The 16607-nt window shown below is 40.3% G+C and overlaps 1 protein-coding gene across 2 annotated transcripts in view; it reads right to left on the bottom strand.

Moving 5' to 3' along the window:
* QSER1 (glutamine and serine rich 1) overlaps positions 1-16607 on the bottom strand; it is a 61162-nt gene that overhangs the window by 22688 nt on the left and 21867 nt on the right. For both annotated transcript variants that reach the window (XM_084775589.1, XM_084775590.1), the window contains exon 3: positions 10681-14364. In XM_084775589.1, the coding sequence (XP_084631715.1) occupies positions 10681-14364 (3684 nt within the window). The remainder of the gene's footprint in view (positions 1-10680; positions 14365-16607) is intronic.

Raw genomic sequence — 16607 nt, 5'->3', positions numbered from 1 at the left:
AAAAAAAGCATGAGCCACTATGCCTAGCAAATACAATCTTAGTCTAATAACAAAAGCAGACAACGTAATAATAGTGATAATAATGAGAAAACTACAGGGATATATCCCTAATGATATGAACAAAAAAGTCTTCAACAAAATCCAGTAAGTACATCAACATGCAAAGAGTTATACCAGGGTAGTTGTGGCTCAGTGGTAGAGTCCATTCCATCAGGCACAAGCCAGAGTGTCAATCCATAGCACAAAAATAAATAAATAGCAAGAACAAATAAATACACATGTCAAAGTGTACATTGTATTTGTTTGTTTCTGTTTTTTGAGACAGGGTTTCTCTGTCCTTGAACTCAGAGATCTGCCTGCTTCTGCCTCCAAGTGCTAGGATTAAAGGTGTGTGCCAACAATGCTAATTATTATTTATTACATTTATTTTAGGAATATAATTCACATAATATACTATATTGGCAGTACAATGGGAGAAAAAAAGAGAATCACAGGACCATCAAGAGTACTTTTTCATGCTAAAAAAATCATCATCACCTTAAAATAGAAGTTCGCCAACTGCAAAGGATATTTATAAAAACGCACAGCTAACATTATACCTAATGAAAAAATCTGGATATTGTTGTTTTTTAATTATCTTTATGACCTATTATTATTACATCAGTATAACCCGCTGGCAATCAATCAAGACACAGACACCTGTTATATTTTTAAATAGCCTTATTTAACCTGGGGCAGGGCAGACATTAATCCTCTAAACTCTTCCCATAGTGGAGCAGGTATGGGATCCCTGCCCCAATCCCAAGCCAACTATTTTTTTTTTTTTGAAACAGGGTTTCTCTGTGTAGCCTTGGCTGTCCTGGACTCCCTTGGTAGACCAGGCTGGCCTTGAACTCACAGCGATCCAACTGCCTCTGCCTCCCAAGTACTGGGATTAAAAGCATGTGCCTCTACGCCTGGCTCCTTTGTCCATTTTTTTTTTAAGGCCCGAAGACTTTGGAGCTGGAATTACAGGGGTTTGTGATTGTGCTGTACCCAATGAGGGTATTGGAATTTGTCCTCTGGTAGAGCAGTAAGTACCCTTAATCACTAAACCACCTCTTTAGCTCCCTTTGCTCATTTTAAAAACTGATTAATTCATTTGCTTAAAATGGAACTGTAAGTGTTCTATTTGACTGGTGACAGCAGTTACCACAGAAGTATTACATATTTAATGGAGTCTTGTTCATTTTTCTCTGATACCAAGGGCTCTTGGTGGTATGTTAAAGTCATGAACTAACTTAGATCGTAAGATACAGGTGGTTATTAGTTGCTCTGATACCATTTGTTGAAAAGACACATCTTTTGCCAGTAAATGATTTGTCATTTTGTTGAAAGTAATTTGGTCACAAATATAGGGATGTGCCCAGTGTGGTGGTGCACACTTTTAATCCCAGCACACAGGAGGCATAGACAGGTGGATCTCTGTGAGCTGAAAGCCAGCCTGGTCTATAAAGTGAGTCCAGGACAGCCAGGGCTCTGTTATACACAGAGAAACTCTGTCTTGAAAAGCCAGGTGTGCCGGGCGGTGGTGGCACACACGCACTTGGGAGGCAGAGGCAGGCGGATCGCTGTGAGTTCGAGGCCAGCCTAGTCTACAAAATAAGTCTAGGACAGTCAAGGCTACACAAAGAAACCCTGTGTTGAAAAACTAAAAAAGAAAGAAAAAAAAAAAGCCAAAAATATCAAACCAAAACAAAACCCAAAAGAACAATATAGGGATGTTTGCTAGGAAGGAGGCAAAGGCAGTCAGATTTCTGTGAGTTCAAAGTCAGCTTGGTCTACACAGTAAATTCCAGGACAGCCAGGATTATGTAGAGAAACTCTATCTCAAAATAAATAAATACCAACAAACACACAAAAGCTCACTCAACACAAATGAGAAAATGCATTCAGAAGGTGGAGGCAGCAAGATCAGTAGTAGGGTCAAGGTCATCTTCTGCTATACAGTAAGTTACAGGTCAGTCTAGGATACTGAAGGCCCCATCTCAAAACAAAGTAAGGATGTAAATAAATCAATCTCTCTCTGTCTTTGTCTCTGTCTCTCTCTTTGAGACAGGATCTATTCAACCCTATGTAGATCAGCCTTGAACTCAAGAGATTCACATGCCTGTGCCTCAATAAAGTTCTGAGATCAAAGCACCTGTCACCATACCTGCCTGGATCCCAAAACAATTCTTAAAAGAATATGTAACTACCAAATAAGTAAGCAGAAAAAAAGGTAGCAATAATAATGTGGTACTAGGGATAATTAAAGATGAAATCTTAATGTTAAGTACAGTGTATCTACATGGATAACTTACTAAGTATTTGCTTTCTAGAGAATAGCATTTAATCTGAACATTTTTCTTGTTAAATTTACATTCTACCCACTTTCTGTTGCTTTCAGTGCTTCTCTGTCTGTTTCAAGTCCACTCAGTTTTAGTTTCTGTTTTAAGCAAAGAACTATTTAGGAAGGTGAGGGTCTTGTTCCTTTCCTTGTTAAACTAGCTTATGAAATTGCTACACGGTGTTCAGAAAATATGGTTAGCTTTTTATAAAAAACTCACTGAGTACTTTGTTCTGCATATTTGAATATTTCCATATATGATTTATGCTGCATGGGAAAAATATTCCAAAAAATGGAAAAATAAATTTTAAAATGCTAGAAATAGAATGGCAATGTTAGAAACAAAAATCATGAAAATGTGAGAAAGAGAGATTTTATATGGAAAAGAAAACCTTGAATAGGAAGGAACATTTTATGCATCTGGGCTGGGCATGGTGAAAAACAGCTTCAATCCCGGCACCGGGTAGGCAGACAAGTGGATGCTGAAGGGCTCGAGCAGACCCAAGCATAGCAAACATAGCATGGCAGGTAATGCCCTTCATCTTCATCTTGCCTCTCCCTGTTGCTAATGACCATTAGATTACATTTCTAAAGCTACCTACCAAGGTCTGTTTGTTTATTTGGCCATTTCTTCTTCCTACGGCTGGACACCAAGCTCCAGCTATTAAAGTATTGAAGTCCAGCAATTAAAAGCCATTTGACTAATATGTCCAATAAAAATTAAACACTTCATCCTAATACAGTATTTTTCCTTGTCCCTTTATGAATTTACTTCTGCCTATGTCTCTTTCCTCTCTATCCAGAAGCAGTACACTGTCTGAGGCAAATACATCTCCTTTGTGCTGAGAACTTGGTCTTGGTGTGTCCTGTGCCGACTCTGGTCCTTTCAGATCCCTGAGTTTGAGGCCAGTCAGGGCGCCATAGTAAGACTTTGTCTCAAAATAACAATAATAGGGCTGGAGAGATGGCTAAGCAGTTAAGAGCACTGTCTGCTCTTCCAGAGGTCCTGAGTTCAATTCCCAGCAACAACCACATGGTGGCTCACAATAATCTATAATGAGATCTGATGCCCTCTTCTAGTGTATATGCAGGCAGAGCACTGTATATATAATAGTAAATAAATAAACCTTAAAAAATAATGAATAATTAAAATGGAAAAATATATAATTATAATCTCAAAAGAAAAAATATGCACCCAATCACACAAGTTCAAAATATATCAAGTAGTAGGCAGTGGTGATGCACACCTTTAATCCCAGCACTCAGGAGGCAGAGGCAGACAATCTCTGTGAGTTCAAAGCCAGTCTGGTCTATAGAGCAAGTTTAGGACAGCCAGGGCTATTATACAGAGAAACCCAGTCTTGGGGAAAACACAAACAAAGAAAAAAATCACACATATTTTGACACACCACCTGTTTTAACTACCCACTTTCATAGTTCCTGAAGTATTTACATTTCTTTTACCTTTACTGACTTGTGTATTGTTTTGTGTGGTGTGTATGCGCCCCCCCCCCACACACACACAAACATGGTACAGGGCTTCTTTGGAGGAGTCAGTTCTTTCCTTCCACCTTTACATGACATCTGAGTTCCAGGATTGAACTCAAATAGTCACACTTCTTGGTAAGTCTGAGCCTTATTCACTGAACTATTTCATCTGACCTCATGGGAAATTCTAGGTGGAATGTTTTCCTCCAAGGATATACATTTATTTTCTTTCCTCTGAAATTTTCTATTTATTTTTCCCCCAAGATAAGGGGTGGTGGTATCTCACTATATACAGCTCCGGCTGTCATGGACCTGACTATGTAGGTCAGGCTGGCTGCAAACTCAGATATCTGCCTGCCTCTGTCTCCCAAGATATGGAATTAAAGATATGCACCACAACATCCGCTGAATTCTTTAGAAAAAATTTAAAAGATATATAAAAGATCTGAGTAATAATATCAAGTAATATTTGCTTGTACTTTGTATACATGGAATATATACCAAGCCACTTACAAAATTCATAAAATTTTAAAGGATGTGGCATTGTATATCTTTGATCCTAGCACTTGGGAGACAGAGACAGGTAGATCTCTGTGAATTCAAGGCCAGCTTAGTCTATATAGTGAGTTCCAGAGAGTCAGGGCTACATAGTGAAACCTTGTCTCAAAAGAAAATTTTTCAAACATTTTTTTAAAAGATTTATTTATGTATTATTATATATGCAGTGTTCTGCCTGCATATACACCACCTGTAGGCCAGAAGAGGGCATCAGATCACATTACAGATGGTTGTGAATCACCATGTGGTTGCTGGAACTTGAACTCAGGACCTTTGGAAGAGCAGGTGATGCTCTTAACCACTGAGCCGTCTTTTCAGCCCTTTACAACATTCTTGTTTTGTTTTGTTTCTTGAGACAGGGTCTCTCTGTGTATCCTTGGCTATCCTGGATTTGCTTTGTAGACCAGGCTGCCCTTGAACTCACAGTGATCTGCCTCCCTCTGCCTCCCAAGTGCTAGGACTAAAGAGGCACGCACCACCATGCTCACCTCCTTCACAACATTCTTATGTGTACATTTGAGCTTAAACTAGATAAAACAGAACCGTATTTTTTTTTAAATGGTACTACTTAATAAAAAAACAATGTTGTACCACTACTCACAGCTCTCTGGTTAAAAAGGAAACCAATGAAGCTAGAAAGATGCTTCTGTGGGTACCAGCCATGCAAGTAGCACACAGACATACACACAAGCAAAACACCCATACATACAGAATTTAAAAACAAACAAACAAACCTCAACTGAATTAACAAATCACTTAAAAACAGATTATTATAAATAAAATTAATGGGATATGGCCAGAGTATGGTATAAAGAAATGTAAAAGCAGGCTGGAGAGATGGCTCAGTGGTTAAGAGTACTGTCTACTCCTCCAAAGGTCCTGAGTTCAATTCCCAGCAGCCACATGATGGCTCACAACCATCTACAATATGATCTGATGCCCTCTTCTGGCATATAGGTATACATGCAGATAGGGCACTCATAAACATTAAAAAAAAAAAAAGGAAATGTAAAAGCTTAAGTATCATTCAGTAAACAAAAAATATAATAACTAAGTACTAAAGTAAAAAACCAAAAAGGAGAATATAATACCAACAGAAGACAAGAGAAAGAATTAATATTTTGATATTAAGAAAACAGGACAAAAACCCAGTTTCAAGCTGGGTGTGGTGGCGAACACTTTTAATCCCAGCACTAAGGGAGGCAGAGGCAGGCTGTGAGTTAGGCCAGCCTGGTGTACAAAGTGAGTCCATGACAGAGAAGCCCTGTCTCAAAAAGCCAAACCAAACAAACAAACAAAAATTAAAAAAAAAACAAAAAACCAGTTTGATATGGTCACCATCAACAATTCCAAAGATCTACCTGAGGACATACTGGGTTGGTAGAGTGCTTACTTAGCTTGTACAAAAATCGTGTGTTTCATTGTCAACACTGCATGGGGGGTGGGGTGCCTATAATTCCTACACTCAGGAAGTAGAAGCAGGGAGACCAGAAGTTCAAGGTCATCTTCAAATACACGGCAAATTTTACAAAGACCATTGTAAAATACAAGAGGCCTCATCTAAAACAAAAACAAGACCCCCAAAACATTAAAAGAAATAAAAACAGAAACCCCTGAAATCCATACAGAGCACAAGGAACCCCAAAAGCAAAAGAATGCCTGAGCATAAGAAGCAATGCTAGAAATAACACCATCCACGATCTCAGCTCACACGACTAACAAAAACAAGGCTATTGCACAATTAGACTCAGCCCACACAGCCAGAGTGAATTCAACAAAGGTGCTAGAAACATTCAATGGAGAACAGACAGCTTCTTCAAGAAATGGTGCTGGAAAAATTGGATATCCACATTTGGAAGAAAAACTACATCATTACCTTTTTACCCTATCAAAAATGAATTCATGGCAGACAAAAGAGTTTAACAGAAAACAAGAAACTTTGAAATCATTACAGGGAAAAAACAATCAAACAAAGAAAATACATGAAAGGCAGGTGAGATCACTTAGAAGCGAAGTCACTTGCCAAGCCCAAGAACCTGAGTTCAATCCCTGAGGGAGAAAACAACTCCCACAAGTTGTCCCCTGACTTCCAACAACATGGCATCTGTATATTCCCTCCCAATATGAACACACAAAAGAAATGTAATGAAAGAAAGAAGAGAAAGAGAGGGAGTGAGAGAGAGAAAGAGAGAGAGAGAGAAAGAGAGAGAGAGAGAGAGAGAGAGAGAGAGAGAGAGCGCACACTTCAACACACAGAACAGAAACACATAGAAACAGATAAGGATTGTCAATAATACAGGGTAAGAATGGGAAGAAATGACAAGTAGGATTGCACAGAATTAAGAGTCTTCAGTACAGCAAAGTAAACAACTACCAGAGCGAAGAGAAAACCTAAAGAATGAGAGAACAGGGTGGGAAAGACAATTCAGCAGTTAAGAGCAGTGAATGCTTTTCCAGAGGACCAATTTCATCACCCAGGTCAAGTGGTTCACAATTGTCCATAACTCCAGCTCCCAAAGAATCAATGTCCTGTTCTGGCTTCTATGAGCATCAGGCATACACATGGTAGAGTGCACATATATACATTTAGACAAAACATTCATACATTTAAGATAAACAAAAAGAATGGGTCTTTAGCAGTTATTCATCCCTATAACCCATGGAGGGAATAATATGTAGAATATAAAAATAACTCCACGAATTTTTAAATTTTACTTTATTGTATGTTCTGTGTGTGAGTGCTTTTCTGTATATATGTTTGGGTACCATGTACATTCCTGGTACCCCTGGAAGTCAAAAGAGGGCAGTAGATCCTCTGAGTGAAGTTACAGGTGGTTGTCAGTTAGGAATTGAATCCCAGTCCTCTGCAAGAGCAGCCAGTTATCTTAACCACCCCCTCCAAGATTTATTTAAATGGTAAAAATTAATTAAATTTAAAATTCAAGCAATAAATGAAAGAATGAACCAGATAGTTCTGAAAAGTATAAACCCATATATGAAAAAAATAAATGTTCAAAATCCTTAGTCATCAAGGAAATGCAAACTAAAACCACACAGAGACTGTCTTACCAGTCAGAATATCTACAAGCATCAAGAAACTAAAGAAGGCAAGTGTGGTTAGGTACAACTGTAACCCTACTTGGTGGTCTGAAGTACAAGTTTGTAGGCCAGCCTAGGTGAGTGATTTCCAGGTCATACCCTGTCTCAATAACTAAGAGAGAGGCAAAGGGGGTTAGGATAAGGAGAGAGACATAAGAACGGATGGACAGAGACACACACAGGCACATATGCACATGCATGTACACACACACACACACACAGAGAAAGAGGGGGGGAGGGAGGGAAGGAGGGAGGGAGGGAGGGAGGGAGGGGGAGAGGGAGGGGGAGAATATGATCGAGATCACATGGGAAGATTTACAATGGAAGTTAGGAATAGCATACACTGTGCTTGCTATTGGGAATATAGTAGTGTTAATAAAACCACTAAGGAAATTAAGATCCATGTTCCTCAAAAACCGTCTATGTAACTAAACTAGAACTGTGAGATCCTACTATATCATTCCCAGATGTCTGCCTGCAAGTACTCGGTCAGTACATAACAGGTGTCGGCGCTCAGGCCCACTGCAGCACTATTCACTGTAAGCAAGAGATGAAAGCAGAGTACACGTCTACCAGGAGACGGCAGTGTGCTAGTGTCACCTGAGTTTAGTTCCAGCAATCTGGAGGCAGAGACAGGCAAATTACTGTGAGTTCAAAGCCAGCCTGATCCACAGAGCTAGTTCTAGGACAGCCAAAGCTACTCAAAGAAACTGCTTTGAAAAACAAAAACAAAACAGTAACAACAACCCCACCCCCTAAAAAGGAGGAAGAGGAGAGAGAAGCAGATGAAGCAAATGTGGTGTATACAATGGGGTTTTCCCTATGAGGAGATGAGATGGAGAGAGATTTATGTTTATACCAGAGATTACAAAAGGTTTGCTCTATAAAACTAAGAAGAAACAGAATAGTAAACTACAAAGCATTCTGAATTAAGCGGGGCTTAAAGCTGGGCGTGGTGGCCCATGCCTTTAATCCCAGCAGAAGCAGGTAGATCGCTGTGAGTTTGACCCAGCCTGGTCTACAAAGTGAGTCTAGGCCAGCCAAGAGTCGAGACCCTGTCTGGGGGGGAAGGGAGGGGGAGGGGGAGGGGGAGGGGGGCTTACAACCTTACTAGGATTGGACACATCCTCAGCAATACCTTTAAATCTAAATACTGCCTAACTTCATGCTAAATTTTCCTGTGCATAAAATTTTCCTGTGCATAAAATTTTCCTGTGCTTTTTGTTTGTTTGTGTAATGGAAGTTTTGGTTTCTTTGTAAACTCAGTAAATTTTTTATTTTGTTTTTTTGAAACAGGGCTTCTCTGTACAACAGCCCTGGCTGTCCTGGACTCACTCTGTAGACCAGGCTGGACTTGAACTCACAGAGATCTGCCTGCCTCTACCTCCCTAGAGTGCTAGGATTAAAGGTGTGCTCCACCATGCCCTGCGGTTTTCGTTTTAATCCCAAGTGTGGGATTTTAATTTACCTTCTGTTGAGCAAGTGGTCTTTGCCAGCTGGTAATGGGCCTGCCTCCTGCACCATGGAGAGGGGCATGGTCTAGGATTCTGAGGAAAATAAATAAGAGAGCCTGGGGAGAGAACATGTGGCATGCAGTGGTAGCATGTGGCACCAGAGACAGGTCGTGGTAGATTGGAAATAGATGGAAACACAGCAGCTTGGAGGAGACTGCTTGTTGCGTTTGCTGTTAACAGAGAGTGGTATTGCCCCCCCCCCCCACCACCACCAAAAACCCAACTGACCATAGACAGCTGGGAGAAGTGAAGAGGTCTGTGTCCCCTCTCTCCACTAACCTTCTTTCTCTCTTACCCAGGGTTAAGGGATTGGTGGAAGGGAGGTAAAGACTTCAATACCCTAAATAAAATAGAGTTTAAAAATGAGCATCACCAGTTTGTCTTTGTTTTTTTGAGACAGTCTCACACCGAGCAGCCCTGGCTAGTCTGGAACTCACTATGTAGACCAGGCTGACCTTGAATTCACAGATATCCTCCTGACTCTGCCTCCTAAATGCTGAGACTAAAGGTATGAACCACCACACAAGGCTTGTTTTGGTTTCTGAGAGTCTCATACACTTCCAAGTGAGAATCCTTTAGATATATTTAGTATCACACATTTATGTTAACTATGTAGGATACCAGTTATTTCATATCACCTTAATGAAGACAGCCTCGAGTCTAGACACTGAGAAGCATATTACAAAAGTCTTAAAACTCCTGCTTACAAAAGAGCTTAGCGGGAATAGAGGCTCTAAACTCAGACAAACTAGGTTCAGATGCCACCCTGTCACATACTAGTCATTAGTCTCATGGGTTTCAGTAGTTTACTTACCAGTAAGCACCCAACCTTGTGTGTACATCTCCTAACCCTTGTTCCTGGCACAGAGGTAGCTGCTATATAAACTTTTTTTTTTTCCTTAAAATAGTAAACTTTGGCTGGATTGATAGCTTATACCTTTAATCTCAGCACAGAGTTCAAAGTCCGTCTGGTCCATATACTGAGACCCAACTCAAACACAAATAAAAAAAAAAAGAAGTGTACTAACCTGTCAACTGTTTACTGAAGGTGGTGCTTCTCAAAATCTTTCTTTTGCTAACTGAAAGAAAAAGTGAAGTCTCTATCCCAAGATTTGGGACTACAGTTAGGAGCCAGCACAGAATTCTGAAGGTCTCTTTTTGCCAGATTCATCTGCATTTTTTATGTAATCACACCTAATATTAAAATGTTAATCTTTGGGTAATACTGGCAAACAAGAGGACCTACCTATTTTATAATGCTTCCTATTCCAAAACTGACTTAAAATGTCTATGCTTAGAGAAATGCAGACAGCAAATGGTGTAAGATGATTCTTTGTGGCATAACCAAAATCCCACATGCAAAGAAATGTCAAAAAGCAAATCCCTGCCAGGTGTGGTGGCGCATGCCTTTAATCCCAGCACTCTGGAGGCAGAGGCAGGCAGATAGCTGTGAGTTCAAGGCCAGCCTGGTCTACAAAGTGAGTCCAGGACAGCCAAGGCTACACAGAGAGACCCTGTCTCAAAAAACCAAAAAAGAAAACAAAACAAAACAAAGCCCAAGACATCTTCTTGTCCATAAGATGTATTTGTATAACTACATAGTAAGAAAACTAATGGTAGAATGTGGTAGCTGTAAATCTGTTTAAAACTTACCCGTTTTCTTCGTTTTATCAGAAGTAGCATCCAATGTAGTTAAGGGAGCAGAGATGTTCTTATAGATATCATGGCCACCCATGCCAGGATCTTCCTCATCAGAAGAAAATGAAGATAATGGTTCTAAATTTTTAAGTTCACTGTCAACTTTTTCTGATGGACTGACCACTGCAGTCTCAGGCACTAATAGCGTAGGTGTTGCAGGTGACGCCTTTGCAAGTGGGTGAGGACAGAAGGTACGGGTGACCTGGGTTCCTGATCGTCTGGTCCTATTAGGTATTCGAACAGCAAGGGTAGAAAACTGCTGCTTGGGCCCACACTTTAGGAAATCTAAAAAAGAAGCAATAAATCCTGTTTTGACCTCTGGTTGCTTTTCTTCTACTTCTTTAATCTTCCGCCTCATCTTTTCTTGGTGCTGGTAACCTTCATCACAGCCTTCCGAGGAAGGGGGAGTATATGGTAAATATATGTCTGTCCCCCTGGGGTTCTGGCGCTTGCCTTGGGAAGACTTTTTCGGTTGTTTTTGACTGTCCTCTTCCTCTTTACCTTGTCCACTTCCTTTAGCTTTTTTCTTTGGAAGGTTAAAATATGTTACATCTTGCTTTTCATCTTCAGTCTTCCCACTGGCTGCATCTGCAGGCTGGCCCGTGGTCAGCAGTGCAAGTGTGCTCCTTCTATGGTTCACTGACATTCCACTGTCATCACCCACGAGGGTAAAATCACTCTCAGATGCTGCGTTCTCTCCACTCACGCTCTGACTATTAGAGACAAAGTCTTGATGTCTGTTATTACTCAATGCACTGTCAACAGCAACTCTACCATCGTCTTTAGCCTCATGATTTATAGCCAGCTGTTTCTTGAATAGATCAGAACTTTGCTCCTGGACTTCGTGACCTGGCCCAACTGTGGTTGATGGTACTTTAGTTGGCATATGTTGACTAGGTGTTTCCACGTGCTGTTGACCAAGCGCTGTTTTTGACTGAAGGGTGGGTACTGACGAAAGGTTTACAGTAACCTGATTTCCATTTAAGGAAATGTCATTAATATTCTGTGGCTTTCCTACGGTAGCTGTGATAGAGTTAAAATCTGAATTCACATGCCTGACATCTAATGACTGCTGAAAATGAGACTTAGAATCACTACCTTCAACAGCCTGCATGGTTTCATTTGAAGCTGACTTGGAAAAGTCGGAAGGTGTAACCCCACAGGCTGCTGCTGTAGCTGCTAAGATGTCATCTACATTTGACAAAATATTTCTTTCGTCACTAAGAAGCATTGCCTCTGGGAAGCATATTGATCCCAAAGAAACAAACTGATTCTTTGAATCGTGTTGATTGGTTTCACCAAAAGGGCCCTTTGCTGTTAGCTGTTGCAAAGGTTTTGAAGGTTCAGGGAGGTCTAGAGAATTCTGAGGATGGAGCTGCTGCTGAGGATGTTCCCCATTGCTCTGTATGATAGGACCATCCAGCTGAAGAAAAGGGTGGACTATCTGTTGAGGACTCTGAACACGCTGCTGTACTTGTAAGGATGCCTTTGCTTGTCCCAGGCTGGCCTGTAGAATCCCAGCCTGCTGAAGAATCTGTAAGTCACAGGCAGAATCTAAAAGGACTGGTGGATTAGCAAGAGCCTGGTGACTGTGCCCTAAAGCATGGTTTGGAATCTGTATCTGAGATGAGGCACCAATTATTTGATCATGCTGTTCCTGAAGCTTCGCTTCATGCATCTTGTGTAAGAGAGAATGCTGCTGGTTGAGGTCTTTAGTATTCAAACGTATCTGTGGAGTTTGCATTACATTAGCTGCCTTCTTAAGATCGGGGGCTACTGCGTTACTGGGCTGGCCACTTTGCTGGGTAAGCTGTGTCACGGAACCAACCATGTTTTCTTCTTGTTTTGAACCCTGGAGAGCAACTCCTACCACTTGATCTTCAAGGTGGGAGTTACTTCTGGTTACACTCTGAGAATAGCGATCATCTGCCTTTGCCTTTGATGTCTTATAAAGTGACTCCTGAGCATTTACTTCCCCATCAGGTAACCTTTGGCTTGATGATTCAAGAGATGGTTGTGACTGCAATGCTTGTAATTTTTGCATTGGGAAATCATCTTGCTTTGAAGATGTATACACATTTGAGTCAAGTTTTCTCTCAGCATAAGACGTCGGATCAGGGGAAGGTATGCTATTCTGTAATGGCTGACCATGAGTAGAGGATACAAAAGACGACTGTACAGTACGCAAAAACTTTTGGGGCTGAGGAGGTGATGATCCTTGGGTTTGAGCATCTGGGGATGAATGCACAGAAATATAATTTGGTGTTGCACTAGAATCTGGCAAGCTCTGACCCCGAGAGGCAGAAGAATAAGAAAGAGAAGGGGCTGTTAATGTCAGAGACTGTCCCGACGCATAGCTTTCTGAAGGGCTAACAACAGATAAAACTTGTGATTGAGATGAATAACTGTCCGGTGTTTGGCTAACTGGTGATAAATCCTGAGAGTGACCAGATGAATAATTTTGAGACTGACTGACTGATGACAGGTCTCTTGTTTGAGCAGGGTAATTCTCATTTGGAACTAAAGATAATACTTCTTGCTGATTGGATGAATAACTAAGTGTCTGATTTTCAGAGGTTACAGGCTGTGATGACCCAGAAAAAGTCAATGTTTTGTATAAGGATGGCAATTTCTCAACCCTGTTGGACCTATAAACCTGTGAATGAACAATCGATGGCACATTATGTGGCTGTACTAAACCATAATTTTGGGATTGGCTGACTGATAAAAGGCTTGGTAACTGTGCTGTAGAATAAATTTGTGCTTGACCTGATATCACAGAACTCTGGTTATGTAAAGGTTTAGAATAGTTTAGTGTTTGCACAGGAGGAATTACACTTTGAGACTTCGGAATTGTAGTTGACGTTAGTGGTTGTTTTGTAGAACAGCCATCTACTTTTGTAGCAGAAGGAACATACCCTGATGATGGAATTACAGATGAGTAAGACTGAGCAAGTTCTGCTGAGACAAGAGGGGTCTTCTGCTGCAATACACCATTGCTCACCTGAGTAGAATCTCGAATTGAGCTACAGGATAAAGATGACTGCCTCGATGTTTCCTGAAAATTACCAATACTTGCACTTGATAGGTAACTATGTAAGGGATGCTGTGAACCAGTCAGTTGTGCTTGAATAGACTGGGTAACTGAAGGCCGCTGGTGGTGTTTAATAACGCTACATTCTCGAAGAAGGGCTCTTTCAATGGAAGCAGCAGAACTAGTAAACAGAGCTGAACTGTAGGCTTGAGGGGTTTGCTGGGCTCCCCCAAGTGTTGAAGGCAACAAACTAAATTGAGGTTGTAAGAGATGGGGTGCTGACTCTTGAGCTGAGCGATATGTTGAAGACTGAGGTGGGATGCTATTACTTAGTGCAGAACTGCCCAGGCGTTCAAATGCCAAAGCAGTTGGAACAGTTCCCTGCGAAGTCTTAATTTGTAGCAAAGGATCATGAGGGTTTAAAATTCCATTTGATGTAGTGTTAAAAGATGATTCCTGAAGCACCAAAGGTGAGGTGGTCACAAAATTTCTATTGCTAAAGGTAGCTGGATGTTGATAAGCGGACAGGGTAGGTGGTGGAAGTGTTCCAGTGGTCGGCAAGGGTCCTGTAACAAACAGCTCGGTTGCTGCTGAGGAATGCATGCCTATAAAGAGAACACACAAAAATCCTTATGTAATTATAGCACAGATATTTAAATAAATGTTGTCATAATAGTGACACACTCTCAGCACATTGAAATGTCTATCTATGGGCTAAAAAGCCTACAAATTGTGATCTGTATGTAAAATTTTAAAATTATATTTAAAATCAGTTTGCTTTCTTAAAGCAAAATCAAAGTTCTGAAAGATGCAGCAGTTTATGTCTGTAACATTTAAAAATAGATGTTGCGGGATGGTCTGATGGCGGCGTGGATGGAGAATCCGGCCCAGATGAAGAACATGAGCAAGTATATGGGATTATAGATGGGAGGTAGCTTGATAGAAGTTATTAGAAGCAGACGGCATGGGATTGAGACAAGGATCCCATGCCGGAGGCCCTACTATGAAAAGTAGTTTAAAGGATTAATATCTGCCCTGCCCCAGGTTAACTAAGGCTATTTTAAAATACAACAAGTGTCTGTGTCTTGATTGATTATTAGCCGGGCCTATTGGTAATACAGATAATTTAAAAAAAACAATAAATAGGTAAGTTTGCATATGGAATTAGGCAAATGCCGTGAAAACTAAGAAGCCGGTAATAGCCTCTGGCATTAATTTACTCAAAATTCTTAAAACAAAATAAAGTAAAATGTACAAAACATCAAAATTAAAACACTAAATATTGCCTATATCTAACATAATAAATAAAAAATAAAAAATAAAACAGGGATGTTAACTCTGTAAGGTTTTCTTCTGTTTTGTTTTGTTTTTTAACCAAACCAACTGACTTTTCATAAACTATCCAACCACAAAGGTTATAACTGTTATGAAAAATCGAAAGATTATTAATAAGATGTCAAGAAGAGGCACATTTCAGGACAGCATTCTTTTCTCTTTAAGATGTTTTTATTAGTTTTAATTATTTATAGGTGTGTGTCTGTGTGCATGCATATGTGTGCATGTGCCAAATGAGGCCAGAAACATCAGATCCCTTGGAGCTGGAATTACAGATAGCTGTGAGCCACTTGATGTGTGCTAAATTTCTTGGGAAAAACAGAAAGTTTTCTCAACTGCTAAGGCGTACTATTACCAATTTACCCATGAAGACATTAAAATAAAGCTTAATTTCTGTTCCTGTCAAACTGACAAGTAGCTACTTTAAGTATAAAATATAAACTGAGTTTATCTTTCATAATTATCAAACATTCAGTATGAACTTGTTAGGTTTTTCTGTTTGTTTGGTTTGGTTTTTGAAGACAGGGTTTCTCTGTGTGTAGCTTTAGCTGTGCTTGAACTCACTCTGTAGACCAGACTAGCCTTAACTTAGAGATCTACCTACATGCCTCTGCCTCCCATGTACTGGGATTAAAAGTGTGAACCACCACTGCCTGGCAAACTTGTTAGTTTCTTTCTCCCTGAGACAGGGTTTGTCTGTGTAACCTTGGCGGTCCTGTACTCATTTTGTAGACCAGGCTGGCCTCGAACTCACAGAGATGTGCCTGCCTCTGCCTCTGGAGTGCTAGGATTAAAGGTGCATGCCACCACGCTTGGCCTAAACTTTGTTAGATTTTAATCAATGTGAAAAAGAATTTCTAAGCTGGGTGTGATGATTCCTGCAAGTCATTGAAGGCAGGAAAATCATCAATTGAAAGCTAAAAACTGAGACCTGTAACAATTAATAAAAAAAACTTAAGTTCATCTATTAATAAATTCTTTCATTTTCTTAAAATTATCACAAGTTCTAGACATTAATGTGCATTAGAAAACCAACAGTTAATATCCCTCACAGTCACACTACTATGTCACAAGCCTGTAAAAGCATCTAAAAAAACCATCAGTGTTATTTAGATGATTTAAAAATTCTGAAAGTGGGGAGTTAAAACAAAAACAAAAACAAAAACAAACCCCGTCTGCCATGATGGAGCCCTGAATTGTGGTAAAGAGCTCCTGATGAAGCGGCCTGAGCACACTGGGACTAAACAGAGGAGAGAAAATCCATCAGGGAAGAGTCTTTAGTCTAAGTGCTAGCGCTGCTTGCACTAGTATCAAGTGTTCCCAAAAGACCTAAGATAGAGCAAGGTATCTCCAAGTAAAAATGCTCACTGGTCCTGGTCTTATTTTAAGAAGTAATCTCTGAAAAGCCGGGCTAGAAGTTCCATATACCAAGTCTATTTAATTTTGAAACAGCAAACAAATACTTTATTGGCTGTGGGTGGGTGTTTGTTGCTATTTTCCAACAGCAACAGTA

Source organism: Acomys minous (genome assembly GCF_964271855.1).
Source record: "Acomys minous genome assembly, chromosome: 3".
In the NCBI taxonomy this organism is placed as follows: Eukaryota; Metazoa; Chordata; class Mammalia; order Rodentia; family Muridae; genus Acomys; species Acomys minous.
This window is presented reverse-complemented; position numbering and strand designations above follow the sequence as displayed.